At 46.7% G+C, this 25828-nt stretch overlaps 1 protein-coding gene across 1 annotated transcript in view; it reads left to right on the top strand.

The window, feature by feature from the left end:
- Positions 1 to 25828, top strand: part of LOC141154146 (KN motif and ankyrin repeat domains 1-like) — a 117755-nt gene that overhangs the window by 64919 nt on the left and 27008 nt on the right. The window contains exon 2 of the mRNA XM_073639647.1: positions 21983 to 22074. Within this exon, the coding sequence (XP_073495748.1) occupies positions 22020 to 22074 (55 nt within the window). The 5' untranslated portion in view covers positions 21983 to 22019. The remainder of the gene's footprint in view (positions 1 to 21982; positions 22075 to 25828) is intronic.

Here is a 25828-nt window from a genome sequence, read left to right as displayed (position 1 = left end):
CATGCTTGCGCTCCTCAGTGTCTCGCTGTGACGGCATAAAGATGAGACAAGCTCATGTCCAATGAACTCGGCGCACCTCATGCACGTCACTGACAGCGTGGGAGAATTCTCCTGCACTCAGCACTTCAGCGTGAAAATTCTCCCACGCTGTCAGTGACGTACATGAGGTCAGCTGAGTTCATTGGACATGAATGAGCTCACCTCATGCACTTCACTGACAGCGTGGGAAAATTCTCACGCTGAAGCGCTGAGTGCAGGAGAATTTTCCCACGCTGTCAGTGACGTGCATGAGGTGAGCTCATTCATGTCCAATGATCTCAGCTCACCTCATGCACGTCACTGACAGCGTGGGAAAATTCTCCTGCACTCAGCGCTACAGCGTGAGAATTCTCCCACGCTGTCAGTGACGTGCATGAGGTGAGCTCATTCATGTCCAATGAACTCAGCTGACCTCATGCACGTCACTGACAGCGTGGGAGAATTCTCACGCTGAAGTGCTGAGTGCAGGAGAATTCTCCCACGCTGTCAGTGACGTGCATGAGGTGCGCCGAGTTCATTGGACATGAACTCGTCTCATCTTTATGCCGTCACAGCCAGACACTGCAGAGCGCAAGCATGCCTGCGCTTCTCAGTGTCTGCGGGATGACAGGCTGGATGGCAGCGTTCTGCTGCGGTCCAGCCTGTTATCTCGATGTAGCAGAGCTGAAGCTGTCGTGGGAACCATGGAAAGGTAAGGATGAGGTTGCTTTATTATTTTTCTTTTATTGCAGGAGATCGTTGGCTTCAGCTGGAATGGGCGTGACGGTAAGTATGGTTTAATTTAGAACAATAAAGGAATGTGTCTTTATTTCAATTAAAGGACTTTATTCTGGGTGTTTGTGTTTTCTTTTAACTTTGACTATGGGGTTAGTAATGGGTGTGTCTTATAGACGCCTCTCCATTACTAACCTGGGCTTGATGTCAGCTGGCATTATAAGCTGACATCAACCCCAACCCTATTACCCCCTGCCACCGCACCAGGGCAGCGTGGAAGAGCGAGGCTAAGTGCCAGAATTGGCGCATCCTATGGATGCGCCATTTCTGGGGCGGCTGACGGCTGGTGTTTCTAGCCTGGGAGGGGGCCAATATTCATGGTTCCCTTCCTGGGCTATTAATATCAGCCCCCAGCTGTCTGCCTAGCCTTTGCTAGCTATTAAATTAGGGGGGACCCCACGTCATTTTTTTGGGGGGTCCCCCATTTTAATAGCTAGTAAAGGCTAGGTATTCAGCTGGGGGCTGATATTAGTAGTCTGGGAAGCTCCGTGGGTATTACCCCCTTCCCAGGCTTCAAACATCTGCCCCAGCTGTCTGCTTAACCTCCGCTAGAGACTAAAATTACGGGGAACCCCACGCCAATTTTTTTTAATAATAAATCCTTTATTTTAATACTAAATGACAAGTACAGTAACCAACACTGTCACTGTACTTATTATATATGTGACTGACATGTTTCTATCTATCTAATCTATGTGTGAAGCTCTATTCTGTCTGTTATAAATTGTCGGGTACAGATGCTGAATTGCCGGCCGGCTTTTTTAAAGAGACCGTGCATGAAAACACTATTATTTTTTTTTAATAAATCCTTTGCAGTAAATGACAAGTACAGTAAGCAACACTGTCACAGTACTTCATATATATGTGACTGACATGTTTCTATCTATCTAATCTATGTGTGAAGCTCTATTCTGTCTGTTATAAATTGTCGGGTACCGCTGCTGAATTGCCGGCCGGCTTTTTTAAAGAGACGGTGCACGAAAACACTATTATATTTTTTAATAAATCCTTTACACTAAATGACAAGTACAGTAAGCAACACTGTCACTGTACTTCGTATATATGTGGCTGACATGTTTCTATCTATCTAATCTATGTGTGATTCTCTATTCCTTCTATTCTAAATTGTCGGGTACCGCTGCTGAATTGCCGGCCGGCTTTTTTAAAGAGACGGTGCACGAAAACACTATTATATTTTTTAATAAATCCTTTACACTAAATGACAAGTACAGTAAGCAACACTGTCACTGTACTTCTTATATATGTGGCTGACATGTTTCTATCTATCTAATCTATGTGTGATGCTCTATTCTGTCTGTTATAAATTGTCGGGTACCGCTGCTGAATTGCCGGCCGGCTTTTTTAAAGAGACGGTGCACGAAAACACTATTATATTTTTTAATAAATCCTTTACACTAAATGACAAGTACAGTAAGCAACACTGTCACTGTACTTCTTATATATGTGGCTGACATGTTTCTATCTATCTAATCTATGTGTGATGCTCTATTCTTTCTATTATAAATTGTCGGGTACAGATGCTGAATTGCCGGCCGGCTTTTTTAAAGAGACGGTGCATGAAAACACTATTATTTTTTTTGATAAATCCTTTACACTAAATGACAAGTACAGTAAGCAACACTGTCACTGTGCTTCTTATATGTGTGACTGACATGTTTCTATCTATCTAATCTATGTGTGATTCTCTATTCTTTCTGTTCTAAATTGTCGGGTACCGGTGTATGCCGCTGCTGAATTGCCGGCTTTTCATGTTTCACTGTGAGCACTGTTCCCATCGATTTGGGCAATCACTGTAATGCCACAACCACCATAGCTGTGGCATTACAGTGAGTGGCAGACAATCCCTGCATGATTGGTGCTCTAAATAGCGCCAGACATGCAGGACACGCTTTTGGTGCACGAACAGTTATCGAACATAACCTCGAACAGCCGAATTTTTTGCAAATCGTTCGGGTTCGTCGAACAACTCGAACACCGCCCAAAACAGCTCGAATTTGAGATTGGCGAACAGTTCTAGTTGAACACCGCTCATCTCTATTAGTGTCTTCAACCAGGACGAACTCTGCTCAGCTCCAGCCCCTGGTATTCAGCTACTGTTCCTACAGAGCTCCTGCTGTCACTTTCCCTCTCCAGGCTCTGACTCTGCTAATCCCGCCCCAGACCCAGTTTATAAGGGCAGATTCCTCCCTTCCCAGGTCTGGGTGGGCAGTATTGCATGCTTAGGGCTCCTGACCAGAGAAACCTCCCACTTGCTCTCAGACATAATATTTCTATTACTGTGGCAATCAGACCCCTGGCGTGCCACATTCCCCCCTAGTAAATTTTAGTACTCCGGGACTAAACACATTTTTAAAGAAACACAAATGCAGGGTATAAACAATAATACAGTAACATATTTACAAGAAGCTTTAGTTCTTTAAAGGTCACGGCGTGTCCGCAACCGGGTGTCCATATCACCCAAGGTGAAGTTTGTGAAACAAGAGGGTGTCTATGTCACCCAAGGTGAAGCTTTAAGCGAAGTAGGGGACCTGTCCAAAGCAAACCCCTTGCGTTGGCCTTGGGCGTGGCTGGAAGGCTAAAGCTAGCTACTTTGGGCCGCAAGGAGGCCGCGCCAGACAGGTTTTCTCTTCCGCGGCCATCTTCGCAAGAGGCACAATGTGCAACTATCTACAAAACTGTTCTGGTTATCCAGCGTCCATAACTTGTTAGTCCAAATAAATCTGCGGGGTAACTGGAGAAACATAATTAATAACAGGCAACAAACATAAACCATAAACAGTTAAACAGATAAATTCACAGTGCATTAGTTTAGATTTTCCAGCGAGCGGGCATCTGACCTCTAGTGCTTCTAGTGGATCTACGCAACTCACTAACTGGTTCTGCACTACAGGGTGTAGGGGATGTTATAGGTAAGCTGGGCAGCTGTCTGCGCACTCTTTGGCTCACTAGGGGCACGGCAGGCTCACTACTAGCAGAGGGTTGATCCTCCTGCCCTGCTGGTGTGGATTCTTCTGCCTCCTGCGCTGGCTGCTCTCCCGACACTTCCTGCTCTTCTGTAGGCCCTTGAGGGGCTGGCTGGAGAAAGTTGAGAACGGATACCACAATAGCGTTGTTTACTTGTGTCCAGGACCGGGGAAAGTCTCCGAGTACGGTGCTGATCATTTCCTCCTTTTCCTCTACGGGTTGAGGGTCTTCCTGGTCTTCATCCGTGCTTTGCAACTTCTCGGGGCACTTTTTCAGTTGGTCTCTGGAGACAGTGGCTGTGGTCTCTCCTCCATCCTTACTGATGACGTACACCTTTGGATTAAAAAGATGTAGACAAACTGGAGCAAGTTCAGAGAAGAGCGACCAGAATGGTGACTGGTCTGCAAACCATGTCCTATGAGGAACGGTTGCAGGATTTGGGAATGTTTAGCTTGCAAAAAAGAAGACTGAGAGGAGACTTAATAGCTGTCTACAAATATGTCAAGGGCTGTCACATTGTAGAAGGATCATCTTTATTCTCATTTGCACAAGGAAAGACTAGAAGCAATGGGATGAAACTAAATGGGAGGAGACACAGATTAGATATTAGAAAAAACTTTTTGACAGTTAGGGTGATTAATGAGTGGAACAGGCTGCCACGAGAGGTGGTGAGTTCCCCTTCAATGGACGTCTTCAAACAGAGGCTGGACAGACATCTGTCTGAGATGATCTAGTGAATCCTGCTTTGAGCAGGGGGTTGGACCAGATGACCCAGGAGGTCCCTTCCAACTCTACCATTCTATGATTCTATGATTCTATTGTGGCTTGAGGGCAGTACGGTGTACGGGTCCTGCTCTCCAGGTACCAGGGGAACAGCGGGAGCATGTTGGTTATAAGCCTTCTCTTGCCGTTCTCTAGCTTGAGACAGACTTCGCTCGACGCTCTCCTGTACTTTCCGATACTGCTGCTGCCGTTCTGTATCCCAGTCTGCCTCTGGCGAGGTGCCCTCAGGTGTCAGGACTCCCAGATCCAGGTCAATAGGCAGCTTACCAGGTCTTGCTCTCATTAGGTAAGCCAGGGTACAGTTGGTGGAACCTACAGGGATGTGATTGTACAAGTCCACCAAATGGGGCAGTTTCTCAGGCCACAGACTGCGTTTTTCCAGGGGCAACGTTTTTAACAAGTCTATCACCACCAGGTTCATCTTCTCACATAGTCCGTTGGTCTGCGGGTGATAAGGCGTTGTTCTTATCTTCTTGCAGCCATACAGGTTGCAGAACTCCTGGAAGACCTCCGCTTCGAAGGCTGGTCCTTGGTCCGTCAATACTTGCTCCGGATACCCATGTGGACGGCAGAAGTGCTGCTGGAAGGCCCTAGCTGCTGTTTGAGCCGTTAAGTCCTTGACATGGACCACCACCAGGAACCGGGAGTAGTGATCCACGATTGTGAGGGCGTAGACATACCCAGATCTGCTTGGAGCCAGCTTCACATGGTCCAGGGCTACCAGTTCCAGTGGCTGTCTGGTGATGATGGGCTGCAGGGGAGTCTTCTGGCTGGCACGATCCTTTCTTCTTTGGTTGCACGGGCCACAGTCTCTGCACCACCTCTCGATGGCTCCTCTCATGCCTACCCAGTAGAACCGTTCACGCAACAAGTACTCCAGTTTCTTCCATCCAAAATGTCCTGCTCCGTTGTGGTATGCCTCCAGAACCATAGCCGCATCTCGTCTTGGGACCACTACCTGCCAGGTCAACTCATGTGTTCGAGAGTTAACCATTCTCCGGCACAGCTTCTCCCTGTAGAGAAACAGCTTACTTTTCTCCTTCCACAGTTGCTTGGTCTCCTCCGGAGCGTCTGGGTCGAGACGGGCATCGGCCTGTGTCAGCATTTCCTTCACTAGAAGGACTGCGGGATCACTGTCTTGCGTTTCCGCCCAGCTGTAGTGGGGCAAGGGATTGAACGTCACAGAGCGCCTGTCCTTCACACGGTGGGAATACAGGGTAATCCCATGACGGTGGAACGCAGGGAGCTCGACTTCTTCCAGATCTTCTGGATCTTCCCCTACGTCCGGTAAGTTTGGCATTCTAGACAGGGCATCCTCGTTGGCATTGGAGCGTCCTGCCCGATATTTGATCGTGAACTCATAGTTGGACAGGCGGGCCATCCATCTCTGCTCCAGGGCACCGAGCCTTGCAGTGTCCAGGTGTGTCAACGGGTTGTTATCCGTGTACACGGTGAACTTGGAAGAGGCAAGGTAATGCTTGAAACGTTCGGTCACTGCCCACACTACTGTCAGGAACTCCAGCTTGAATAAGCTATAATTCTCAGGGTTCCTCTCCGTGGGCCGTAGCTTTCGGCTGGCGTAAGCGATTACCCGTTCTTTCCCCTGCTGGATCTGGGACAGTACGGCTCCTAGCCCGATGTTGCTTGCGTCCGTGTGGAGGACAAAGGGCTGGCTGTAGTCAGGATATGCCAGGATTTCATCCTCCGTGAGGGCCATCTTCAGCTGGCAGAAGGAATCCTCTTCCAGCTTTTCCCACCTGAAGGGCGGCTTCTGGTTTTTGTCTTTCCGAGATTGACCTATCAAGAGGTCCTGCATAGGGGCTGCCATTTTGGTGAAACCGGGAATGAATCTTCGGTAGTAGCCCACCAACCCGAGGAACTGCCGCACTTCCTTTATGCTGGAGGGTCTTGGCCAGTCTTTAATCACGGTGATCTTATCGGGGTCAGGAGCCACTCCGTCAGCACTCACCACGTGTCCCAAGTATTGCACCTTTGGTTTCCGGTTGGTGACACTTGGAGGGTTTCACCTTTAGGCCGTAGCTTGCAAGGGCGTCAAACACTTCTGCCAGGTGTTTCAGGTGGTCCTCATAGGTCTTGGAATAAACGATGACATCGTCCAGGTATAACAGGACCGTCTCGAAATTCCGGTGTCCCAGACAGCATTCCATCAACCGTTGGAAGATTCCTGGTGCGTTGCAGAGCCCGAACGGCATACAGTTAAATTCGCTGAGACCCATCGGGGTGGTGAATGCGGTCTTCTCCCGGTCCGCCTCTGCTACAGGAACCTGCCAGTACCCGCTAGTGAGATCCAAAGTGGAGAAGAAGTTAGCAGATTTTAATGCAGCTAAGGACTCTTCTATCCTTGGTAACGGGTACGCATCTTTGTGTGTGATACGGTTGACCTTCCTGTAGTCTACACACATTCTCATGGTATTGTCTTTCTTTTTCACGAAGACTAGTGGAGCTGCCCAGGGGCTACAGCTGTCTCTGATTACTCCAGCCTCCTTCATGTCTTTTAGCATCCCCTTGGCGTGTTGATAGTGTGCAGGGGGTACGGGTCGGTATCTCTCCTTTATAGGAGGGTGGTCTCGCCTGGGGATGTGATGTTCTACCTCCTTTACTCGCCCAAAGTCTAGCGGGTGTTTACTAAACACTCTCTCGTACTCTTGAACCACCCGATAGACTCCCTGTTTTTGGTGTGAGGGAGTGGAGTCAGTACCCAAATGCAGTTGCTGACACCAGTCCTCCATTGGTTTCTTAGAGCCGTTACCTTCCTCTGGTTGAGATGGAGGCAAGGGTTCCACGGCCTGTACCGAGCTCTGGTTGATGGTGAACAATTTGGCTAGCGTGGCATACCGGGGCAGGTATACTTCTCTCTCACCGATATTTATGATGTGGACTGGTACCCTCCCATGGCGTACATCGACCACCCCCCGTGCTGTCAAAATGGTGCGCCTACTGAGTAGACGGGTTCTACCATTGCTTGGTAGTCTCTACCTCTTAGACCAATAGCCGCCCGGCACCAAATCATCATCTCACTTTTTGGGGGCATGGCAATAGGGAACGGGTCACACATTCTCACGCTACCTATCTCACCACCAGATAGTTCCACTTATTTCCGCTTCATCAGTGCCCGGATCTCTTTTTGGAGGACACGCTTCTGGCTGGAACTGGCGTTCTTAGCAACCTGTTGCAAAATAAGAATCACCTCTGCAAGACAGTTTTCGATTACATTAGTACCTAGGGTTATTTTTGGATGACTCTCGCGACGGTCAATGTCCACAATGATCAGTCCTTGTGCCGGAAGTTCAACTTTACCGACCTTGATGGTCACCTCCTTAAATCCTATCTGTGGCACGGGCTGACCATTGCTGGCGATAATGCTCAGGTCGTCATCTGGGTAGCGGGTTATGTCCGAGTCATTCCAGTACCGCTTGAAGAGCACGTACGGGATGGTGGTGACCTGTGACCCGGTGTCCAGTAGGGCACTCATAGGAATGCCGTCCAGTACCACAGGCAAGACCGGACATCCCCCTACGTATTTATCACGCCAGTTAGATGGGCCTGATGATCTTATGCCTGGGTTTGGCCCTCTACCCCAGGTTGTGCCCGTTTAAATGACAGTACCTTGCCATGTGTCCGGGTTGATTGCAGCGGCGGCAGATGGGTCGTCCGTCCTCGTTGTATCTGTCGCTGGGTTTTCCTCTGGCCGGTGGGGTCCTCCTCAGTCGGCGCCACGGGACGTTCTCCAGTCCGGAGGCCAGCTGGATTTTTCCTGGAGAAGAGACCTGCAAAGACTGCACAGTTCTGGTTAGCACGGCAACGCTTTTAGCAAGCTCTTGGACCTGATGGTGCAGGTCTGTAGCCGGGTTATTGTTCAAAGCCTGCGCATCAGCTCCCACAGGCTCTGCAGACAAGGGCACCGTCTCCTGGTGATAAATGATAGCAGGGCTCCTGTGGCTCACAGCGCCACCTGGTGCCGGTTCTCAGAGCACCCGGATGGCTCTGTCCTTGAACTGTGCAAAGTCCAGGTCAGGGTCCTGTAGGGCCATTGCCCGCAACTGGGTTCGGTGGGCATTGCACAGTAGACCCTCAATAAATTGTTCGGTCAACAGCTTGTCTTCATTCCCCACGCTGTCAGCGTCTGCCTGCTTAATGGCTCTCAGGGCCTCTTGTAAGTTTAGAGCATAGTCCCTTATACTTTCATGTGCCCGCTGTTTGCACCCGTAAAATCTGAGCTTTATTTCGGCTGAGGTGCGGGTGTCAAATGTGTCTTTCAGCCGGGCTAGTATTTCTCTGACAGTCCTCTTCTTCCCAGGTGACCAGGACTTTACCTCCCTTTGGGCTGTCCCTATTAACTGGGCCACCAGGATGCTCACTTTTTGCTCTTCCGTGAGGGGGGTATACCTGGAAGAGGCTATCTAGTCTTTCCCTAAAGTCACTTAGAGTATGTGACTCCCCTGAGTACTGGGGTAGCCAGGTCGCCCCCGGGATATAGGGCATGGTGAATGGCATGACCGCAGCAGCGGTTGCGCTGGCGGCCGGTGTGGCGGTGGAGCTCCCCTCGGTATCCGACATCCTCCTTCCCCCCTAGTGGACCGTGGCCTACCTTGCGATGCTCTTCTTCCGTAGGCCACAGCTCCGCAGTCAATCGTCGAGGTAGAGGACCTGGCGTCGCGCTCCGATAACGTCAGCGTCGCTCTTTCTCCCTTCCAGGACCTTGCACAGCGTCGATGCGTGGGGCGGAGCTTCGGGTCTCGCGCGCTTTCGGCGTCCACGCCCCTCTTCTTCCCGCGCGGCGTCCTGAAGATGGCGTCCGATGGCGGGAAGCAGCTGCGGATGGCGGGAAGACGGCGGGAAACGACCCAACATGGCGTCCGATGGCGGGAAACGACTCCGGACAGTGGGAAACTTCACCACAGGTAAGTACAAAAGTCTTTTTCAGGCACGCAGTACCCGGTGGTTGCGGGCATGAAATCCTGCCGACTACGCCAAAGTTGACGCGCCCCCTGGGCGTGTGTTGTGGATGCACGGTGCCGGATCGCTGGGGGTTGTAGTCCCAGTGTGGCGGTGACCCGGTCCGTGCCCAGGGCGGTCAAACCAGTGGCAGTCTTAGAGTAATAACAAATGTCCGACTACGCCACCCGTGGATTGCGTTCAGTGGGGACCGCCGCTGCGCTGCAGACCGCTGATGCTGATGTTGTTTGCGCAGCCGAGTATGGGATAACTGCCCACGGGAGACGTATTGCCTCAGGGCAGCTAGTGTGGAAGATGGGAGTGATGGTGTGAGCGTCCCAGTACTAATGGTGCTGGTGCAGCGATGAAACACAGAGACGTGTGGTGCAGTTCAGGGTCTTTACTGATGGTATAAAGCAGACCCTCCCGGGAGTACTGGTTAGCAGTAGAGGCCTGGTCAGTCTGTGAGCAAGCAGGATCTCCCCTGGCCAGGCTGAGTTTTAGGCCTCCCCGTCTATCTGCACTCTTTCCTGGCTACCTTGCTGTAAGCGGTTACAAGTAGCCCACGTCCCTGAGTATACCGTGTGGTGCTCACCCGTATGGCCGGTGACTTGGGGCCTTCTGTTAGCCTCCACTCCACAATGGCGGTGCTGGTCCCTTGCTTGTGACCGTGCCTCCGGGCTTCTATGGCCAGAGGACCTGGAATCCCCTGCCGGTTGGATTCTGCTGCTGGACCTGGATGTCCCCACAGCCTCGGACTCCGTGTCCGGTATTAGTGTCTTCAACCAGGGCGAACTCTGCTCAGCTCCAGCCCCTGGTATTCAGCTACTGTTCCTACAGAGCTCCTGCTGTCACTTTCCCTCTCCAGGCTCTGACTCTGCTAATCCCGCCCCAGACCCAGTTTATAAGAGCAGATTCCTCCCCTCCCAGGTCTGGGCGGGCAGTGTTGCATGCTTAGGGCTCCTGACCAGAGAAACCTCCCACTTGCTCTCAGACATAATATTTCTATTACTGTGGCAACCAGACCCCTGGGGTGCCACACTTGCATTGCAAGGAATGGGGGAGATACAATTGAACACCTTACTGGGACAAGGACTTGCACGGGGATAGTTGCAAGTCTGCATCTTCTGATGTGGCAAGGATCACTTTTGATGGGCACACTTTTAGGCAGTGACCTGTGTGTCAGAGATGCTTCCAGGGGTCTTTCCCCTGCTGTTCCCATGTCTTTTCAGCACTGTATGCATGTATCACACAGCACATGGCCAGATAAGGTTGTAAAATGTTAAAATGACATTTCCCGGTGAATGCATTTGTCACGGTTGAAAGCAATACTAAAGTGCAAAAACGCATAAAAAATACTACTTGTGAACATAGCCCAAGGTGTGGAGGAGTATTTTTGTTTTTGGTTATTTATTTTACCTTATACACAAGTCTTTACCCTGGAAAGGAAGTTCCTTAACGTATTTCACAGGATAGCACTTTCAGTTTCGTTTTTAAACGTTTTCTTGTGAGCCCGTAAAAGTGTCTTAAAACCTCTGACCACGTTGTTGACAGCAGTGACCTGGGGGTCAGAAATGCTTCCAGGGGCGATCCCCATGCTGTCCCCATGTCATTTGAGCACTGTCACTATCGTTTTGGGCACTTTTTAGGCTTTCTACAGACTGCCGCGGGTGCCGCTGCAAAAATGCTCGGGTCTCCCATAGACTAACATTGGGCTCGTTGCTTGGGTCGAGCACCCGAGTATCACGGCGAGCTCGGCCCGAGCTTCGAGCACCGAGCCTTTTAGTACTCACTCAACACTAATGATTACAGAAGTAATTTGTGACCACCTGAGATGGACCAGTTTCTCTGCTTCCACAATACAGCAATGCTATTCAAATGAACCAAATCTGGCTGTATGCTGCTAACAAGCAAATGGAGCAGTAAAAATAGTTTATTATATTGCTTTTCACCAAAATTAGCAGGATTAAGAGCAAAAAGAATCTTATCCCTGATAACTAGGGCTATTGATAGGAGTTCCAGCAGCAGAAAGAACATGCATTGAACCCTACTCTGTACTATACTAGCTCTCCACAAACTCTGCCTAACTAGTGCTATCAGCATTATTAATATTCATCAGAATGAGCCCTTACAAGGACTGTTAGTGTAGATGAAATAAATAAGAGTGGTGTGGAATCCCTGCCTGAAATAAGTGCCAATTCTCTCCCGCTCTCAGCTGCAGCTCTCCCTACTCTGCATCTTTGACCAGTAGACTGGAAAGAGCATAGGGTCCCGGGTCTTATATAGACCTGATGAAATATGCGGCCAGCCAATCACTGTAATGCCACAACCAACATGGCTACGGCATTACAGTGACTGTTAGACAATCCCTGCATGGTAATTGGCTGACTAATATGTGCCAGACATGAGGGGCAGGGACTCGAACTCCTGCCCGAACATTAAAAAAATACTCGCCGCGTAACGAGCATCTCAACCACTGTGATGCTCGGGCGAGTCACGAATGGTGATGAGCATGCTTGCTCAACATTATGAATTACATAGGAAAAAAAAAAAAGTTTGTTTACTCCTCCCTTGCCTCTTCCACCCATACTAACAGGTCCATCTCTTCCTGCACTTGGACCCACTGCTCCTTGTTATAGATTGCTAGTTTTAGTTTAGTAAATTCAAGGTTGTTTTAACTCAGTTCCATAAAACAGGAGATGTCTTTGGTTGGATTTGAACCCAGGACCCCAGCGCTGCAAAGCTGCAGTGCTAATCACTGAGATATTGTGCTGCCCTGTCTTATTTCCCTCTTATACCGACGCATCCACCTCCTTCTCCACTTGGACCTGTTCCTCATGGTTCAAGATTCTTCTTTTTTTACTTCTACTCTGCTTAGCTTAGGTACACGACACAGCTGTAGTGAGGGACAGTGTTAGTTCTGTGTGTGTGCAGTTTTCAAACAACACACTATCTGTACTTTGTACCCGTGTCTGTGATAGTACCATGCATAATCAAAAGTTTTTATAATCTTCAACTGTCATTGGGAGTGATTTGCATTATGATTTTGCACCATGTCTGTGCCTAAAGCCGCTATGTGTATTATTTAACACATCTTTGGGAGTACTGTGGCTTAAGTCGCTGTGAGTGCTTTTCAACCCTGCCGGTGGGAGTGCTGTGCCCCATTGCTTGGGTGTGAAATTTTTAATCAGCTTTCTCAGGGAAATATAAAAACATGCTCTGTGCGGAAAATGTGGAAACATTCTCTGTAGGGGAAATTTATCAGCTTATGTGGGTAAAATTTGTTAATCGCTTCTGTGGGCTTACTATTCTCAAAAGCATCTGTAGCTGTGTCTGCACGAGTAGTGTGCCTAAAAAATAATTTTATTCTACCTTTGTGGCCAGGCCTAATGTTCATTAAAGTATGTGCAGGGAGGAAGGGGAATGGAAGATCAGCTCACCAGTGAGAAGTATCCGGACACGGCTGCAGGGATCTGCTCGGAAGAACCGGTACCAGGCTGAACAGCAAATGTAAGTATAGAAATACCAGCAGGAATCCAAAAGGTAAAAGAATTAAGTTTTTTCACAAATGGTTAAAGTACACAGCAGCAACATGACCAGCTAGTATAGAAACCAGCATAATCAACTTGTTACCCTTATTGATGGTCAGTAACATGTGACTTGTGTATTTGGTCTTTTAACTAGCACCATTGTTTTTTCATCAAACAGCCATAAGTAAGATCCCGAAGGTGGTTGAAATGCGTTGGTTTTTATACTAGCTGGTCTTGCTGCTGTGTATTTTAACTATTTGTGAATAAACTGACTTCTTTTACCTTTGGATTCCAGCTGGAACTTCTATACTTACATTTAATGTTCATTAACCCTAGAACGCATACCTGGGGCCTCGCAGGCCCGCCCTGTTAATTGTTTTCTATTTTCTGCAAGATTACTTTAGTTAGAATTTCGAAACTCTAGGTATTCCTCAGGTATATAGTTGTTTGTCATTTCCAGTTGTTCATTTATTTTTATGTTACAGGCATTTTCGGTATAACAACTCTTTTTTGAAAATACCCATTTTTATGGTCATGCGTTCTAGGTTAAAGGATTTAACTACTCATTCCAATTACAGAATATGAAGACACAAGGGTCAGTGTGTGCTCTCGTCCGCTGGCCCGGCTGTCTTTAGAAAGACTTCATGGACCAGGGCTGATCCCACTGAATGCCCGCTTTCCTTCCCAGTAGGCAGAATACCACTTAGATTACACAGGGTGAGGGTAAAACAGTGTGGAAATAATTTATTTAACCATCAGCAGGCAATAACATAGTTTAGTCCCAGCAAATACATAAAATGGTGCAAATTACAGAGTCTCACCATTCCGCTGGCTTGTCGGGAATTTGATCCCCTGCAACTTCGGAGCAGCCAGGGCTGTCTACCCCAACCAGTGGCACCTCGCTTTGGGTGGGCCCCACAGAGAGGGGGTAGCACCAAGCTTAGGAAGCTAACAGTCCATTAAGGAAGGTGGCCAGGTGACATAATTGTCCCAACCTGGCTTCTCCAAATGTCTCTACGGGTTCAGTGAAGGTCAATGGAGCAGATCTGTATTCCTCCAGCTGGGACCATTGTCCCTTAAGCTGACGTCCTTTAGACTATCAAATCTGTATTCCTCTGGTTGGAACCATGGTGCCTTGGTTAATGTTATGTAGAGTTTTTCTGGAGAAGGATAGAGGTCCCTTTTTATACACACAGCTGTCCTCCAGGCCATCATCCACAGGTCTGGGGGGAGGTTGGAGGAGGTCATCTCTCATTGTTCGAGTATTCTACCAAACTGCATAGTTTATCTTTCCGTGTTTGCAGATCAAAAAACTGCATGAACTTATATAATGGATAATCAATATATTAGCAAACATCGACTGTTCAATTACCCTGCATCCCTGTCCTCCAAGGATAGCAGCACAATAAGCTGCAACAAACTTCAATTCAAGAGTCAACGTTCAGGCTCATATGGACAATAACTCAAGTCTCCTGACCTGCTGAATAACATGTCTGGCATAATTAAGAATAAATGCTGTCTCTTCACACACAGCCTCTAATTGTCATGGGTGGCTATTTTGCCTCGCAATATCAACTGCTGATTCAGTTGAGAAGTAGTTACTATGTTTGACTGCTGCCGTCCTTGGATAAGGTACACATTTATCAGGATGCCTCTTTGGAATAGAACCCCAATTTTCCATTAGCAGTGTGTACTCTGCAACCCTGCCTGTGAGCAGTTTGACATTGGATGGCTGAGAGTGCCTCCAGTTCCTTCACTTTGTTTTCCACCGGGTCCTCTCTTAATCATGGCCCTAGTTCGAACAAACAAGAAAATAGAAATGGTGTACAATTCCATTATCTCCAGCTGAAGTAGGTTGCCTGCTTTGAATAGTAATGTTTTCAATGTAAACTCATCAGGATTCGGCATCTACTGTGTTTTCCTCAGATGCATTTGCAGTACACACAGTACTGTAGCAAAAATTTTTGAACCTTTAGGTTATCATGCCCCATGCTCTGTGGCTGAAATTTAGTGTAATCAAATGTGGGGTACGGTTCTCCATGCTCTGATGCTGAACTTTTAAACGTCTTCTGTGAGGGAATTGTGCGCCATGCTCTGTGGGTGACATTTGAATTAGATTCTTTGAGGTTACGGTGCCTCATGGTCTGGGTGAAGTTTGAACTTTAAAAACTTTCAAAAAATTCTGATATTTTCACAAATAAATCCAAAAAGAAATCTATTTAAATTTACCACTAACATAAAGTGGATGCCAGAAAGGAGAGCCAGAGAATGGTGCTGTATATACATTCACCTGAAGAAGGCTTTACTGCCAAAATGAGTTGTGTATATAATTTTAATTGTTGCACATCAATGTGAATAAATTTTACTTCCAAGCAATCTGAAGTTCCTGCACTTTGATCTCACTTTGTGGCAAAGACAGCGCCATCCTTTGGATCTCCTTTTTTGCATACACGCTGTGGGATACTCCTGTCCAAGAGTGCAATTGTGGCGCCCTGCTGCGCATTGGTGCCACAGATCCCAGAGGGGTGCATGTACGGATTCCTCCACAAGAGGCCCTCGTAGCATTCACACACCTCCACCTTCCACCTCAGACCACCAGAGGGAGCCCATTAGGGATATAAAATGGGAGGGTGGAGCTAGGCAGTTAGTCAGTCTGATGCAGCCACAGAAGTTGTCAGGTCAGTACAGACTCAGTGAGCTCAGTTAGTGAGCCTAAGGCGTGCCGACGCCGTAAGAGTGGTGAAGAGTAGCGAGGCCTACTGCCAGTGTGAAGCCTAGTGAGGGCCCTAAGTGTGGCCGAAGGCAAGTGGAGTAAGCGAGCTACATAGGGGGCAGAGGAGCTTGACCAGGTCACCCCACAACCACTTACCGGACACCGGGTCCACGTCTGTAGGGATCCCTAAGGCCCAGCAGAAACAACCGGAACCCCTGGCGAACTATATGTCCCAGGAACACCAAAAGCTGACTGTCATACCAGGGTCAGGAGTCACTGAGGCCCAAGAGACCAGGGAGTGTGATCTCCAACAGAAGGACCTACCACCAGGTCAGCAGGTGCAAGACAGAGACCAAGTTAGGCCTAGCTCCAGGCAGGTCATAAACTTATCAGGAAAAGGTAAGAAAGAGGAAGCCCCACACCCGCTCACTGAGGAGAGTCCTGATATGCACCCTTCACCCTGAAGTACCCTGGACCGTGCCAGAAACACCACCAGTAAAGGTACTGAAGTGAACTCCGGTGTGCGTGCCTATTCTTCTATCCTTCCTCTGAACCGGCTGGGTCCCCTCTGTCCTGCATCCCTACACTTACATTGCCCTGAGGCCCCTGCTCCACCTGTGGGGAGCCGCACCAACTAAGCTGCCTGAACACCGGCCTCAGAGGACTGTCGCAGCGCTGGTGATCCTCACCAGGCACCACAGGTGGCGTCACGAACATTCCCCTTTCCCATACACCTTTCCCCCCCATTCCTTGCTTTTAAGAGTGACCCCAGGGTACGGGCCCGGGAGCCGACCACCGCGATATCCCCCAAGTTCAGGCAACAACAAGGCCCAGGCGCCGAGTAGTCATCCCCATCCCCTGGACGCGTCACAATCCCACCTACCAGGCTATGCTTGTGCATAATTAGAGGCACAACTCCCACTTGAAGTATGGATAATATTGCAAAAGTGCATCACTTGAGCAGTTTCTTACAGATACTCGCCTTTTTAACTAATAAATTTAATAATAATAAAGTACAGTATGTGTCAAGAAAAACAAACAGTCTCAGAATCACTGGGATTCATTGAAGCGTTCCAGAGTTATTACCAAATAAATGGACACTGGTCCAAATTGAAAAAAATGGCCCGGCCAGGAAGGTGAAAACATGCTTCATGGTGAAGGGGTTAATGTTGTACACAGAGGAATTACCATTCCATAAATGACACCTGTTTCTGCTTTGCCCCTTACTCCTTTAACTCACACTACCTGTCAGCAGGATTTTGCTAAGTAAACTCCAGGCAGTGTCATGTTGGGGCTGCTGCACTGATTAATATGATAAATGAGGTGAAGAAATCGTCTTGTGGTTCTTGTTTTATCAGTGTTTGCAGTTGAGAGTTAATGATCTGCTTGTGCTCCGGGGCCAAATTGTAGATGGGGCTTATCCTGGTGCTCTAGGCCAGAACAGCAAAAAAAGACCCTGACCACAGGCCCACCCTGAAGCACGGATATATATCATTAACTCACAACTGCAAACACTGATTACACAAGAACCACAAGACGGATTTCTTCACCTCAGGTATCATATTAATCAGTGCAGCAGCCCTAACATGACACTGCCTGGAGTTTACTTAGCACAATCCTGCTGACAGGTTCGCTTTAAGAAAATACAATACCAGAACAACTTCTTTTAGTTGATTTACTGTAAGCAATGAACAGTTAGCCTTTTTACTCAGAAGTCATGGAGCCAGAGGAGATGGTAAACCCAATTCTAATGCTAAGCTGCTCTGCATGCCATGGTGGTCTTAGCACTGGCAGTGGTAGTAGAACTCTGAGCTAGAGCTAATCTCCAGGGGGGAATTAGTCACAGTGGAATTGGGGAAGGGTCCAAAGAGCCCATACCATTTCACATGCAAGGTAACTGACAAACAAATCTTGGATGACTATGATGATGATTATGTGATGAACAAGTCCTGGAAACAAGGTCCTGGGTGTTAAGGAGTTAATGTGGAGTAGCAGGGTAAATGCCTGAAGAAAAAAATCCAGCTTCATAAAAAGTTCAAAATTTATTTCCAAAACAGCTTAAAAGTTATTAAAATCCATAGTAGGTGCAGCATACACATTTCGAATGCTCATGGCGTTCTTTATAAGAGCTGTGCAACAAACAAATGCATGGATATTTATACCCACCCCCTCCAATAGCACACAGATGGGTGGATCACATGCTACAAGCATTTGATTAACCCCAACAGTGCAACAAACAAAAACCTTACAAATAATGAAAACAAGTACCACGTCTGGGGGTCCAATATATCTGCCATACCTGCCTTTGTTGAATACATCATTGATAACAATTACAACTTGTCATTTACCTATAAGTGCCATCCTAACCATATTTCTCTTTTATATGTAGATCTAGAGGGAAAGAACAAAGCGATCTCTACAGCCACCCACCATAAACCAAGCACGGGCAACACTGTGCTTCACGCCAGCAGTGGTCACCCTAAACATAGTATCAGGGCAATACTGGTGGGAGATTACACGAGAACTAAGAGAAATTGTAGTGACCCTAATAGATTAAAACAAAAATTGGCACAATGTACAACAAAATTAAGGAGCAGAGGTTATCCCTCGTGGACAATTAATAGGGCCCAATGTATTGTGCAAGCTAAAAAGAGGGAGGATTTGATTAATTCATCTGCCTTCAGAATTAATACGAAAATCAATAAACCGGTTTTATCACTCCAGTATAGCCCCCAATTCCACCAAATTAAAAGAGTAATTTTGAAATACCTGCCCATGTTAAATGATGACCCTATTATGGCTCAAATTATTAGCCCAGGGTGTTTGGTGGTGGCCAAAAGAGGCAAAACTTCAGGCAATCATCTTTCCAACGCACAGGACAATAGTGTAAACCAACGGGTTACACGGCTAAATTGTGAAGGTTTCTTTACATGCGGGTACAATCGTTATGGCTTGTGCAGGTTTGCACACGTCACCAAAACCTTTTCCACTACAGATCAGCAAAACTTCAATATTAAAACTCATATAAACTTATAAACTGTAATAGTCATATTGTGGTGTACATGATTCAATGTATAATATGCAACAAATCTTATGTAGGATGTACTACACGTAAGGTGAAAAGGCGGATTGCTGAACACATTTTAGATATTAGTAATCTTTCTGCTACTAACCATTCTATTTCTCAGTCGTCAAGACCATCCACCAGCATAACCGCAGTGTCGGCTCTTTCCGTGTTTTCAATATAGATATGGTGTCTGCAACTTTAAGGGGCGGACATACGAGGAAAAAATTGCTGGACAAGGAGTCTTATTGGATGTATCGGCTGAACACCAACCATCCAGCAGGATTGAATCTACGCCGAGAGTTGATGTTCCACTATTAATTTTTAGTTTCAGGTGCACTGACGAGGGCCAAGAGCCCGAAACACCGTGTCTCCAAATTGAGACTCTGATTTGGCTTTTATCCTACGTCATATTGCACGACTCATTAAAGGGTTGATTGTGACTTGTAGGATTGCTGCTTCCAATAGGTGGCGCTATAGAGTTCAAGTCCTCTTCCTGTCTGAAGAGGCAATTTGCATATTAAATTTCACAGAGGAGCATTGCACGGCGAATAAGCCTCCTTACTTTGGCATGCCAGAGCCGGTGTGTCCCTCTCCACAAGGAGAAACGTTGCCCTTAGACCTAGTTTCAGGTGATAATCATGTCTTGAAATATTATTTTTTATAAGCATTATGGCTATGATGTCGCTGTTTTCTTTATTTGTAAGGTTTTTGTTGTACTGGTGGGGTTAATCAAATGCTTGTAGCATGTGATCCACCCATCTGTGTGCTATTGGAGGGGGTGGGTCTAAATGTGGCGCCCGGCTGCGCGCAGGTGCCACAGAACCCGGTAGGGTGCATGGATGGACTTCTCAACAAGAAGCCCTCACACATTCACACACCTCCACCCTATCACCTCAGACCACCAGAGGGAGCCCGTGAGGGACATATATATATATTGAGGGTGGAGCCAGGCAATGCAGGTTGGAGTTTAGTGTGCTCAGAGAGAGAGCAGCATGCAGGCTGCTGTGTGAGGCAAGTTTAGGCCTACAGCATGCACTGAAGCCTAGTGAAGGCCCTGAGTGTGGCCGAAGGTTAGAGGAGAGAAGAAGTAACAAGGGCGCAGAGGAGCGTACCAGGCTCACCCCGAACTATACACCGGACACCGGGTCCACGCCTACAGGGTCCCTTTATACCCAGTAGGGACCACCAGATACCTGGAGGACTACAAGTCCCAGGTCGACCAACACTGACTACCATACCAGGGTTAGGAGTCACGGAGGCCCCAGCGTCCAGGGAGAGTGATCTCCAAGAAAAGGCCCTACCACCAGGTCAGCAAGTGCAAGAGAGAGAGACAGTAATTAAACCAGGCCTAGCTCCAGGCAGGTCAGAAGCTTAGCAAGTGGAAGCAACGGATCAGGAGGCCCTATACCCGCTCACTGGGGAGAGTCCAGAAGTGCACCCTTCCTACCGAGTACCCTGTACCATACCTGCATCTACACCAGTAAAGGTACCGAAGCGAACCCCCGTGTGAGTGTCTTTCATTTCTCCCTGAACCGTCCTGGCCGTCTCTCACCTGTACCACCATCTATTTCCCCAAGCTGCCCTGAGGCCTGCTCCACCTGTGGGGAGCCATTCCATCATAAGCTGCCCTAACATCTGCCTCAGAGGACTGCCGCAGCGCTGGTAGTCCTTACCAGGCACCACAGGTGGTGTCAAGAACTATTCCAAAACCCCATATAAATAATTCCCCTTCTTGTTGACCGCCCTGGGCCACGAAGAAGGCCAGCCACCGTGATATCCCCCCACCAGCATCCATAGGCCCGGCTGCCGAGCACCCCACGGCTCTGGGGGCGCGTCATAAATATCCATGCTTTTGTTTATTGCACAGCTCTGATAAAGAATGCCATGAGCATTTGAAACGCATATACTGCACCTACTATGGATTTTAAGAACTTTTAAGCTGCTTTGGAAATACACATTGAACTTTTTAGGAAGCTGGATTTTTCTCTTCAGTCATTTTCTCTGCTTGCCAAGTGGTCCATTGGAATCCCTGCTTCAGGTGCCTAAAGAAGTCTGCTTTGAAATTTTGCCTGGGAAATAATCTTTGCTGATGCACTATAACTACCTTGTGACTTTGCTGTCTTTCCACGGTGAATGGCCTTTGTGTGACATCTTCTGTGACGTCTTCCACAGCCTCACTTTTGTAGCAGAGTTTGGCTGTACATCACAGAGTTTTAAGGTTACAACACCATGGTTTCTGCTTCAGTTTGATTATATTTCGACCTACATATGAAGGTGATGATTAATATCACCTATTTTGTTTAATTAACCGCTTAGAAACCTGACTATAATCCTACAAAATCCTTGACTATATGCAAGAGGATTTTGAAGAATTGATGCCTCTTTGAAATCAAATTGTGATAGCACCGAATATTGATTTGATTGAGATTTCTCTTTTGTTTATTCACTTTGCATTTTGTTAATTTATTAAAAATAAACGATTAACATTTTCATTTTTTAAAGCATTCTTACTTTACAGCCTTTCCTTCACTTCTTCCCAAACCTTTGCACAGCACTGTGTATTCTTATATATTACTATTAACATTTGAAAATGTAATAAGTGGTTTTTATTGTTGTATGGTGCAATCTAAAAAAATAATGAAACAAGCCCTTCTTAATAGTTTTTTTTCACATTTTTGTAGTTTTTCTGCATTGATGTTAAAAGCATGATTTGGTTTCTTAGAAGTGGAATAGTGATGTGCTATAGAAGTAGGTTTATGAACATTTTTTTCTTTAAGCAACATACAAACTAAAAACGTACATGAGGTTTTTCACCTGCCTTATTGCCACACCACTTGTGATTATTATTAATTATTATTTATTGTGGTATGCACTCATGTATTCTACGGATCCATGCAGATGGCATGCTTTGAGTTTCTATGAACCCTGATCTTTTTGTTCCACCAGCCATTATGCTTCTATAATCTTCTTTTCAAGTATTGATGACTTGTGGACAATGCAAAGCGCTGCAGGAATAATGTAATGTCAATTTATCTCAATGATTTTCATGTTTTATTATAATTTTACTCTACATTTCATTGTATATTTCATATAGTTTAGCGATGTGATCTCAACATTGACATGTCTTTTTAACAGGTGTTCACTCAGTGCTTGTGGTTTCTCAGCCATCAGGATGACAGAGTCTGTTAATCTAAGAGATGACCTTCCAGGGAATACAATTACTGAAAGTAAGAGGAAAAGTTAAGCACATTGCTTTATCTGTCTAATGTTGTAACATGGCTATATTTCTCAATGGTATTGTAGGATATATCATGGATTTATGATTTGGTCCACGTGGCATACTAGTGTATATTTGGAACAGCTTCAGTATTTTAGACACATTTCCCTTCCTTAAGCTACAGTCACACAACAAAACTTAAGATAAAAATAAAAATGAGCAAATACCCTGAAGTAAATAAATAAATAGCAATAAATATCTACAGAACATGAAAATAACTTAGCATAATTTTGATCACAAAAATGTAATAACCATTCTACCACGTCAAGGTGGCCCTATTTACTAAGGTCCTATCTTTAATATTAAAAACTTACCATATCTCAAATGATGTAATTTCATTTCTCCATTGTCTGAGTCTGTAGATGTCGAACTGGACTCTGATAAACATAAAATAATTTTTATTCTGTAAAAGCACTACAACTTAAAAAATATATATAAATGTGATATCGCTGTAATCGTACACACTCGAAGAAAAAAGCTGCCTTATTAGTTTATCACACAATGAATGGCATACAAAAAAACGAAAAACAATTCTGGAATTGTTTGTTTTTGTTTAGTCTGCCTCCCAAAAAATCGGAATAGAAAGCAATCAAAAAAGTTATGTGCCCGAAAATAGTACCAATAAAAACGTCAGCTTGTCCCATAAAAACAATCCCTTATATGACTGTCAGTAGAAATAAAGGAAAATTAGAGCTCTCAAAATATGGCGATGTAAAAACTAGTTTTGGCAATAAAATGCATCTTTAAAAGTATGACAGCAGCCAAACGTAAAAAAAAAAACCAATATAAGTCTGTTATCGCTGTAATCGCACTGAGCAGAAGAATAGATAGAACTAATTCTTTACCTAGTAAGGCTCTGCTCACATTTATCCTGTGCTCTGCTGTCACGGGTGTGTCAGATGCAACAGACACTCGCTCTGCATCTGGCTGCAGAAGGTCTCTGCGTTTTGGCTTTGCAGACGCCTTCCTAATCCTTATAAGAGACAAAGAAAAGCACTGCATAAATATGTGCACAACTGGTATAACAGTAAGTAATACAAAAAGTTTATTGAGCACAAAAGGACAATGGAATGAAGAACACTTAAAAAAACAAACAAATGGTACAATACATCCCTGAGTAATAAAATATAAATAGATCAATGTAAGCTTCAACTTACATGTGGGACCAAGACACTCAGAAAAAATGTATATAGATATGAATGATCTCTTAGCACCATAGGCAATATGCATACAGGATAATATGATGATGATCATAAACAATGATGGCCATCACAAAACAATTATGCAAACATGGAAAAGCCAAGAGCCTGGTAACAATGTGACATGGTTGTCCCAGATATGGTCAAGATGGTCATAAGATTCCAGTTTTGGGTCAAGTAGAAGTATATGTCTAATGTAAAGTGTCAGATATTCCGGGATCCCCCAGAGAGAACTACTGACTAGTGATGAGCGAGCATGCTCGCTACTGCTCGTTGCGTGCCCGAGCATCTCACTGCTCAAGATGCTTGGCGCTTGCCGAATATTTCCAGGATTGCTCGGCGCGAGCTCGGGTCCCCTCCCTGCATGTTTGGCACACTTTACAGAGCCAATGAACATGCAGGGATTGCCTGCCACTCACTGTAATGCCGTAGCCATGTTAGTTGTGGCATTACAGTGATTGGCTGGCCGCACAGCGTCATCAGGTCTATATCAGACCTGGCGCCGCCATGCTTGTCACAGTCACTCCGGAATCAGACAGTGTAGGGAAAGGTGCTGTTGAGCGAGGGAGAGATTTGCGTGTTTCTAGTTAGTGTAGGTATACCAAACTATATTAGAGACACATATCCATCTCAACTAAAAGTCCTTCTGAGGACTAATCCATCTGCAGAGATATCAGGCAGGCAGTGTATATAGCAGACTGCAGTGCATATAGCACAAGAGGCTCCATTCCAGTTTTGTCTGCTGCTGCTGTTAGATATTTCTAGAAATAGGCCCAGGTCTCGGGGCCAGGAATAATTTATTTTTGCATCTTAATCCTCATTATTTGCTTAAAAAGCATTCCAGAGAACACCGTTTTTCTGCGTCATTTGCTTGTTGGCACTGCAGAATACAGCCAGGTCTTTTCCATATTACAGTGCTAAAAATCCAGCTATTTAAAACTGTGGTTTGTCCGTCACACAGATCACATATAATTGCGCTGAAAATACTGCCATTTCTGGCCTCCATTAAAAATTTGTTTCAGTGTGTCAGTGAAGCAAATGACACCAGTTTCCTGTTCAAAATAGTTACCTATAGGCCAGGTATTTAAAACTTTGGTTTGTCCGTCACACGGATCAAATTCAGTCATTTTTAGTGAGTGTGGAAGATATTATCCTCTATTTAAAATGGGCAAGGCACATGGCAAGGGACAGGGAACTGGACGTGATGGTGATGATGCATGCAGAGGCTGAGGCCGTGGGCAAGCTGAAATTGTGCCACAACAAACACCCACATCTTCTCGCTCGACCTTCCTGTCCCAATTAATAGGGGACCGCAGAACACCACTATTGAACACAGAGCAGTGTGAAAAACGTTATTAGTTGGATAGCAGAAAATGCTTCCAGTCACTTAGCCACCACCATCACCACCACCTTGTCTTCCACGCGATCAAGTCTCAGTAGCTGTGAGTCTGGACCGCATATTCCTCACCCTGAACCTCCTTCCTCCCACCATGCCGAGTGACAACTGATCCTACACTTGGACACTCCAAAGAGCTGTTCACTTTTCCATTTATAGATTCGGGCCTCTCACCCGGTCTACTTGAAGAGGGGCAGCCACGGTCACATGAAGGTGATGGTGGTAAAGTGTCACAAGAGGTGAACGATGATGAGACACAATTGCCAGAAAGTCAGGAAGAGGACCAGAGTGCAGAAGTGGAAAACGAGGCGGTGGATGATATAGTAACTGACCCAACTGGGCAGGAGGACATGCAGAGCGAGGAGAGCAGCACACAGGGGGAGGGAGGCAGAGCACCCCAACAAGCAGGGAGAAGCAGTGTGGTGGCTGCAGAAAGAAGGCAGGCAACTGTACCCCGTAACATCAACACGAAGGAAGTTGCCAGTACAACTGTTAGGTCTTCTCGAGGTTGTTTTTTAAAGACTCCACCGATAGCCCCAAAAAGGCCATTTGCACCACCTGCCAGGCCAGCATCAGCAGGGGTGGCAAAACGACCAGCCTGACCACTGCCAGCATGATCAGGCAACATTGCAGCAAAGCACCCGACTTTGTGGACCGAACCCCAGGGTCCAGGAACAGTGTCTGCAGGTGGCACCATTGGTTCTTCCGCTGTTATGCATGCAAGCCAATCCCCTGTCCATGGTGCATGCGAAGATGCCTCCTGCCCTGCACCTGTCGTTGAGCACTCTCAAGTAGCAGCATCAGGAAGCACGTCCATGTCCTTGTCCCAGTGCAGCGTTCAGTTGTCCATACCCCAGTCCTTGGAACGCAAGCACAAATATGCAGCCAATGCCCCACAGGCCACACTACTAAATTCCCACATTTCGCAAATGCTTGCGCTAGAAATGTTGCCTTTTAGGCTCGTGGAGACGGAAGCATTCCGCAACCTGATGGCGGCGGCCGTTCCTCGGTACTCGGTCCGCAGCCGCCACTATTTCTCCCGGTGTGCCATCCCCGCATTACACAAACACGTGTTCCAAAACATTAGCTGTGCCCTTAACAACGCAGTC

The sequence above is a fragment of the Phyllobates terribilis genome, unplaced genomic scaffold (assembly GCF_046119375.1).
Source record: "Phyllobates terribilis strain yellow unplaced genomic scaffold, ASM4611937v1 Scaffold_7__3_contigs__length_470593459, whole genome shotgun sequence".
Taxonomy (NCBI): Eukaryota; Metazoa; Chordata; class Amphibia; order Anura; family Dendrobatidae; genus Phyllobates; species Phyllobates terribilis.
Note: the sequence above shows the minus strand (reverse complement) of the source record. Positions and strands in the feature narration are given on the sequence as shown.